The sequence below is a fragment of the Pseudomyrmex gracilis genome, unplaced genomic scaffold (assembly GCF_002006095.1).
Source record: "Pseudomyrmex gracilis isolate BER0280 unplaced genomic scaffold, ASM200609v1 scaffold_10, whole genome shotgun sequence".
In the NCBI taxonomy this organism is placed as follows: Eukaryota; Metazoa; Arthropoda; class Insecta; order Hymenoptera; family Formicidae; genus Pseudomyrmex; species Pseudomyrmex gracilis.
The window spans coordinates 790,570-799,508 of record NW_018020594.1 but is presented as its reverse complement, the minus strand read 5'-3'; the positions used below and the strand labels follow the sequence as shown (position 1 = coordinate 799,508).

The following is an 8,939-nucleotide window of genomic DNA, read 5'->3' as shown; positions in this document are numbered from 1 at the left end:
CCAGTAGTTACTATAGTATTGTAAGAGCTGGAGTTTATTGGAAGTGCTACATAACGCACATGTGAGGCCACTATGACATCCTTTACTTTTTCTCTCAGAAATATCGTAGTATCCTCTATAAGAAACATGGCGTACAATATGTCTTTTCTCACTTCAAACCTGGTTGCTAGAGTAACATTATCAAACAATACAATAGGTATGGCATATTCATAAGGTACGACTACTGTTGCTACCAATTGAGTGACCATTACGGGTGTGATAGAAAATAAAGTATAGAACTTATTTTTTTCTACAATTCTATCACCAGGCATGTGTGACAGAGCTGTTGTACTGTATTCATGGATAATTCGAATAGTAAATTTGGCCTTAGTTGCAGGATTTTCCCAATATGGAAATATCCATTCAGCAGGAATACGAGGTAAAATCAAATATCTATAGAATAAAAAAATTGATGTTCTAAAGAACTTATTACTTATAAAAATGTATAAATGTTATTTCATCAAAATGAAAGAAAGAATAATTACTGATTAACATTTTTTTCACGTACGTTTCTTTTTTAGTTTGATCTACATATGAAAAAATCATTGCAACTTTCTTTAAATTACAATTATATTTTCTATGTATCCGATATATTCCACGATGGAGATTAATTTTCTGTACTTCAGTTGTAGAGTTATTTTGATACAGATTTCTGAGTCTGATATCTATAAATCGATCTTTTGTAAAACGTGTTGAATATGACAAATACGTATTCTTATCATAGACAATATCAGTATCGATAAAAATATTGTATTTATCGTTACAATAACGCCCGAAATATATTCTTATATCTTGCTGTACACATGAAATATTCAGTTCGACATGAGAATCAACATAGAGAGAATTGTTTTGTACGTTTGGAGTAATATCTATAATATATTGTATCGGTTTTACACATGTAGAATCACGAGACACAAGATCGTCAGTGGTAGAAGTAATTTCGTTGACAAATAGAAAGTATATAAGTCCGAAAAATGTCAGCGTCTGCAAAGTTTGTATATATAAAACTATATTACATTGTAGACAAAACACTTTGACGCAAATAAAAGCACAAGTATAAGACAAAAAGTTATTAGTTAAGAAGTAAAAAATATAGGTTTATTTAAATACATAACTGACACCTGTAGATGTATGTACTTGTATGTTGTGCGTATAATTTTCAATATAACAATTTAGATCTTTATGAGATGAATAACTAAAATAGGATTGTACGTTTTTTCAATATTCTATGATGTTTATAGTTCTATCACACATATCTACCAAAACAGTATTTATTTCTTATCTTTTCCAATCTGATATACACACAAGCAGACAAATACAAAACCAAAAGTATAAATTGTGTAATACATATTTTTTACAAAATTTGACTCACAACTTTAAGGTAGAGAAACTTTTATAGTTCTTCGTTTTATACTTTTATAACTTTTAAACTTTCGAATTTTACAATGTGCAAGACAACATTAATGAAAAATTAATATTTTATTGTAAAACAATATATTATTTATCATATTATACTATCATATAAACATATTATATCATATAAACATATTAGGACTTTAAATTTGATTATTTCTATTTCTGTTTCTATTTTACGATACCAGTAGAATAGACTTTTGAGATAATACATCTATACCCGACATTTCATATTCCGAGTTTTATATAACATACGGTTAGAAACAGAATCTTTATTTCATAGCAATTTACTTTATCATCATATACACGAAAAACGTATTATCTTACCATTTTCTGCAAATTGATATCCAACGCATTAAATTAAAATTCTTACAGAAAATACTGCACACTGGTACTACAAGCTCTAAAACGTATCGCGTATGCGTATTTATGCCGAATCTTGCCGTGTCGAGAAATCATCGATAACTAAGGAGCAGACGTTTGCTTTGAAAGAATAAATACATACCACGAGGTAAACGTATGTGTGTGAGTGGTAGAAGAGAACGACCTTACGGTTGTATCTTACGTATATAGATAATGATAGAAATATTGTATTTAAAATGTCTGTTAACAATTTTATGTAAGAGGATACTTTTATATACAAAATGTTTTATATAAGATATTTGTTTATTCTCTAAATCTATATTTGAAATCTGTAAAGAAAACACAGTAATTTTTGAACTTTTAAGTGAGATAGTGTTACTCTCACGTGTAAAGTTTGAAACTTTTATGGTAAGAAAAAGCAACAAATTACTAAAACTTACATGTGGACATTAAAGATATGAGTGATGTAAATTCGATTAATACTGTAACATTATAACATAGTCCACATTGTATATACGTGTATACAAAGTGTACAGCAGTAGCCGTACACTCGTTCAGGCAGGTAAAAAAAAAATAATGATTCGAAATGTTTGAACAGTGCGAGATTTGCAATAATTACTAAGATTTGTCGTACTAAAGATGTGAAAACGGACTAAACGCGTGTATCTACCTAAGACAGAGTTTTGCGTGTTTATAATTGCTACGCGCGCGACATGTCAATGGGAAGAGTAAATATAAAAATAGCATTTTTTCATGTAGATATTATAAAAAACTCATTAACTACTGATAATTAAAAGCCATTGTATTACGTGAAAAAAGTGTAGTCGCAACCGAAAAATTAAAAGCACTTCTTTTGCACATCTAACACTTACGACTTACATTGTGTCGCGTGCAATACTCTTAAATGCACAAAAGCATAATTTGTATACTATATACTGCTTTATCGCAGATATTTATTGTTTAAAACCTTGTTGTAAATAGGCTGGTTAGTTGGAAACAAATATTATATTTTGCGACAACTCTTTCTATATGAAGTTACTTGTAAATATTCGTATTACTATAAACTACAAGATTTACGAAAACCAACAAACAAAAAGTAGTTTTGCAACTCTAATTTTTATTATAAGTAACTCTTAAAAACTATCTTTATAGAAACATAAAAAATAAAAAAAAATAATACATTTAAACATTAAACTATAACTAAGTTATCATTTACAGTTTAAAAAGTACATAAATAAAAGTGCCATTTTACGACATACATATATATCTTGTCTGATACAGATTGTTTCTTTTTTTTTTTTACATCTCAGTTTTATACTTTATCATCGCGTTTTTCCTATAGCGTACGATGAATATATATATTTAATTCTGTGCAGTTGTGATTATACTTAAATTTATTTATATTAACAGTTGTGTAAAATAAAATACAATATTGTTAGTTAGCTTACTAAAGACTCGACTTTATTTTATGACTACTTTAAAAATTATTAAATGTAGTAAAATCTGGAGTCTATACTTCCGATTTTAAACATAATTAATAAATACTTATGTAGTGTCATAAAATAAGAATTAAGCTTTCTTATATAAAAGGTTCTCTAGTATTAAACGCAATACATGAATATTGTTTTTTATTTAAATAAAGCATACTACCATAAAAAATATCTTATTAATTATATATACTACTTAAACAATTCGTGCGGTTTGTGACCCATGGCACTACTTATTTTATTTAAAAACGTACGACGATTCTCAGCTTTCTTCATGATGATGTCAAGCATGAATCTTGCCTAAAACAAATAAAATACAGTTATCATAACATCTTATGGCATAGTTTTGCAAGTCAGAGAATTCTGTAAAATACAGTTTTGTAAAAGAAACGAAAATACACTCAAAAGAAATCCAGTTTATGTATCAGAAATAAAATAAACAAAAATTTGTTAAAACAAGTATAAATCATTGCACTAATGCAAAACAAACTATTTTAAACACTTATATTTTTATATTTATATAATAACTTTTACCTTCTCTATATTATATATGTCGATCAGGTTATTATAAAGCAGTCCTACAGAAATCTAAAAACAATTTTTGTTAGTAACACTGAACTTGATGACATATATTGCGCAGAATTTTTATACATTACGTATATTGTTTTAATATGCTACACAAAACTACATATATAAACCTTATTATTATACTTATAATACACACATGTGTTTTTAAATATACACATATATGTTTTATTTCAAAGCAACAATAAACGATAAAAGTCACATATTATACCTTTTTAAGATTTTCCTCTGAATACGTGTTGTTAATAATAAAAGTGACAACTGCAAGTAGATTGTCTCTATAAAAAAGACCACAAATAATAGATACTCAGTGCAAGAATGTTTTATGTACATACAAGATATTTTCACACATGGTATGATAAAACAATGTATGAATTAAATCACTTTACATAAATATACAAACTATATAAAATAAATTTATCTATACAGTATAAATATACACAGTTTTATATACAGAACATCCATTACCTTGCATAATTGTGTAGTCTGCTTGTTATACCATTTAATAATGTAACATTTTTTGAATATTTTGTTACACTATCGAAAAGAACATAAACAGATTGTCTTTTGGTTAGTAGACTAGCTTCAATTTCACGTAAAATTTGCACAATATTATGTCCATAACAAGATAACAATTCAAAAAGTTGTTCTTTTTTGTTATCAGTTGAATATATCTTCTCTATGTTTTGCCACAAATCGGATGTATCAAACGTACCATTTTCTAAAATTAAACTTTGGCAGTAAATCCATTTCTGCCAACTTGGCAAAAGTCTACAATTCAAAAACATAATTGTATATAAATATATGTATACATAAAACTATAATTTATAATATAAATAGTTTATGTTAGTACATATGTAATTATTTTGTAGTTAAGTTTCTTTACAAAATAATTTACTTGCAAGTTTTTACTTTTCTTACAATATTATAATACTGCATCAAGACTCACGTCACAATTATTCAATATACAATATAATACTTTATTAGCAAAAGAACAAAGCAGAAAGACGTACTTGTTTTTTACAGAATTTTCTAAATGCCACTTTAATATAGCATTAACATGTTCTTTGCATTTTACACCATCGAGAATACACGTCCATTTTACAACTTCATAATATATCTGATTACTGATACTATTTTCAGAAAAGTTTTTATGTGATGTATCCTCAAGAAAGATATTCAATAGTTTAAGGATTTTAGTCTGAAAAAGTGAAAAATATACTTTTATAGTATATTTTATGATATATTTAAAATTCTTCAGTTTATTTAGCAGTTTTTTGTTTAGTACTATTTATGGACAATTTATTTTTTTTTATTTAATAAGTGTTACGTTTCAATAATACTGTTTATACATATGTATATGCGCAAATTTTTTCACTTTTTTCGGTTTTAAAAAAACACATTTATAATATACAAAGTGAAAACAAAAGTACCGAAGCATCTCTGAATATCTCAAAAAGTATAAATTTTCAAAACAAAAATGTATTTCAGACAAAAGTAATATAGGGGGGTTAAAAAGATCTTTATTGATTGTATTACTGTGATCTTAAATTGCGCCGCCAAGTTCAAAACAAGGTTACATCGATTTGATAAAATAAAACTTCCTAGTTTTTACTGCAGATTCGTATAGCCTAACTTAATAGCTTTTTCAACCACTATATTAAAGTTTATTTTTATCAAATACGTTTTGACTTGTAAGGGATGAATATTAGAATATTGCCGGTATTATCATTACGGTGTCACCTTCCTACGTATAATTACATCAGTGTCACATACCGAATTTTCAGTTTATTGCATAGTGACATTTAGAAAGTAATGTTTTTTATGGTCACCAAATATTTAAAACAAATATTCATACGTAAGGTAAAACTTTAAAACCGACAGATCCCTTAGCTAGGAAAACTATATGAAGCTTTAAACTTTTAAATTGCTCTTTTTTAAAATTTGTGTTTTGGAGTTACGGAATTCTACGTAGGGAGTAACGATGTATTGGCTTATCTCTCTTATTCATTTCGAATGTTGATTTATCCAAACAAAACTATGTTGAATAAAAAGTTAAGGTCTTTGTGATTTCTCTCTATCATGAAAATCACAAAATACGTTTTGCTTAAAATCATTTTTGTAGGAAAAGTATTGGCGGACTCTACTATTCAACTCTTAGAAGTTAAAAAGGAACTTAAGGTTACTTAAGGAAAATAAACTTTTTTTAGTGGTGTAGAAAGCTCTTGAGTTAGACTATAAAAATCAGCAATAAAAACTAGAAAAGTCTATTAAAAAAAATCGATGTAACCTTGACCTGACTTTGGCGGCGCAATCCAAAGTCACAGTAATACAATCAATAAATAGATCTTTTTAACCTTAAACTATACTACTTTTGTCTGAAACATTTTTCTGTAAAACATATTTTCTGAGATACTCAAGTATTTTGATACTTTTTTCATTCTGTATATTTAAATGCAAAGTAACAATGATGTACTATTTTCTTCAATTTATACTAATTACTTATTACATATTTGCAATTTGCAAGGTTTTGTTTTTTACTTAATTATACTGTACTGCTGTGTTAGTTGTTTTCTATGTTCACGATCTTTTGTCTATTGTTTATGCATTATTTTTAATGTATTGTTTTGTTTTTGTGGACGACTTGAAAAAAATTGATGCAGAAAAACGTTTAGTATAAAATGTCTTAAAAATATCTCACTGATGTTTTTTATTATTCCGTTGTTGGTCTTTTGGCTTTTCAATTATGTATTTGTTGTAATGCATTGTAATATTTACCTTNATAAATGCAGTTTCTGGATACGGAAAAATCTTTGATATATACTGTAAAGCAGTAAGTACAGGATACCAGGTTATGTACGAATTTTTCATGTAAACTATAATATTGCTTGCAAGATTAAAAAATATTTCTATATTATTATTTTTTGCAGCTGGATGTACATTATACTTTGTATTTTGTATTAAGAAATAAAAAGCATCATCGAGAATGTGTGCTAAAGTGACGTCAGATAATTCGTTTACATTCCAAATCTCAGGTTGTTCACTTTCCAGAAAGAGAGCAATATTTTCTAACGTTTTATGATCATAGTTGACGCGATATCCTACAACAATTGGTTTATACATAAATATTTATTTAAATAAACAAAAAAACAAAGTGCGTTATTAATAAAAAAAAATGTTAGCAAAACGCTTGAATATACTATATACAAAATCAATAGAATAAAAAATTCACCGTATCTTTGTTTTTGTATTACCATTGTGCGTTGTGATTATAATAAAATCATCTGCTTCAATATTCGCAATAAAAATACTTTTTCCGTCTGGTTTTAGGTACACATAGTTAGTACTAGACGCTTTTTTCGATATTTTGACATAGATTACAGGTATCCACCACTTATATGCACACAAGTTCTTTTGTTTAAACGCAACACAATCTTGAATTTTAATTTCTAGAAATTGTGTATTATGTTCACGTTTTACTTGTATCACAGGATACCCATCATGTGTTATCCATGAAGTTATTACATTTTGTATATTTATATACTTCAAATGGATGTTTTCATTTATACTCGGCACAAACATTAAATTGTTCCATATATTTTCAAGAACAGACTGGTCATTATATGTCTCACTTGATGTACTATTAATGACAACAGATAACAAAACAAAAAATACATCGGTGTTAATTGTCTTAAATAGTATGAAATAAATATTTCACAATTTCTACACGTTTAGTATAAAATACTGTTTAATCCTAAACTTTCTTACTTTTTATGATGACTGGTATAATACAACTTTCATACTTACGTGTTATATGTAGTTATCGCTTTCTCGAAAATAGTGTTATATAAAACATCTTGATTACGGAATAAAGTATTCATCATATAAAAAATAATGAATGCTAAAACATAATTTGGAATGTGTAAATAGTATCAAGTTATAATCACAACAATATACGTATATTAACTTTTATAAGTACATATAACTGATAACTGAATAACTGTATTTTATACTTCAATGACGATTTCGCAAAAATTATACTGTATATTCTAATTGTTTATTTTTTCTTAAGATATATAAACTAAGAGTGTAAATAATATTATTCAAGTTTATTGGGATAGACTTAGGTAAGTACAAATTATAAATACCAGTTTTACTTACCTTTCTCTTTCCACATTTTATTAAAGGTTACGTTGTGAAGAAATGTATAATTTTGCATCGAAAGATCATATTCACTAAATGCTTCTGTATATTCAAAATCTACCCGTCGTGCCTGGACCACAATCGACATCAGTAAAGTTTCATTGTAAATCTACCAAAAATTTGTATAAGTAACACATACGTCTATTTTAGCTACGTTAATTACTCTGAGGTAAATTAATACAGTTTTATAGTATCAAGTCTTTGGTATCAAGTAATAGAAAAACTTTTAGTATAAGCATATTAGTATTAATACAATGTTTTAAAACTTTTATATACTATACTACAAACATTAATTAAAAGAGAAGTATGACAGTGAAATTTTTCACCGAACTTTCTGATAGCACTATTTAATACATATTAGTTTTTGTTTTACCGATCTGCATATATGTATTATTGTTTGTACGCACACATTGAAATTGAAGTATTAAACATACACTTTATACACTGTATACTTTGTTTAAAAGAAATAAACCTTAAACTAAAACCAAATTCGATATTTGTATGTACTTACATTAGTTTAAATATTTATGTTATATGTACATATTAAATATTTATGGTATACATATATAAACATATATATTACATATTTTTTTTATATAATTATGGTATTAGAATGCCATACACTTTAGTTCTAAATATTTTATACTGAAAAAAAGCAGCTGAATTACAAATGCACGTATTACCTGATCGGATAGATAAACTCCATAAAATGTCGAAAAACCTTCAACAAACCAAGGATCAGACTGCTTAAATGCAACTAGCCAATTACTGAACATTTCTTGTATCACACTGCGTACAACCAAACATGTTACTTCTGTTTTTCTTATAATCGAATCTACTTCTTTATTA

At 26.8% G+C, this 8,939-nt stretch overlaps 1 protein-coding gene across 1 annotated transcript in view; it reads right to left on the bottom strand.

Moving 5' to 3' along the window:
- Window positions 1-3,067: 3,067 nt before the first annotated feature.
- Window positions 3,068-8,939, bottom strand: part of LOC109862317 — a 6,611-nt gene continuing 739 nt past the window's right edge. The window contains exons 3-8 of the mRNA XM_020442342.1: window positions 8,774-8,879; window positions 4,901-5,088; window positions 4,356-4,658; window positions 4,099-4,165; window positions 3,837-3,890; window positions 3,068-3,602 (exon numbers count right to left, since the gene is read on the bottom strand). Coding sequence (XP_020297931.1) covers window positions 3,495-3,602; window positions 3,837-3,890; window positions 4,099-4,165; window positions 4,356-4,658; window positions 4,901-5,088; window positions 8,774-8,879 — 826 coding nt within the window. The 3' untranslated portion in view covers window positions 3,068-3,494. The remainder of the gene's footprint in view (window positions 3,603-3,836; window positions 3,891-4,098; window positions 4,166-4,355; window positions 4,659-4,900; window positions 5,089-8,773; window positions 8,880-8,939) is intronic.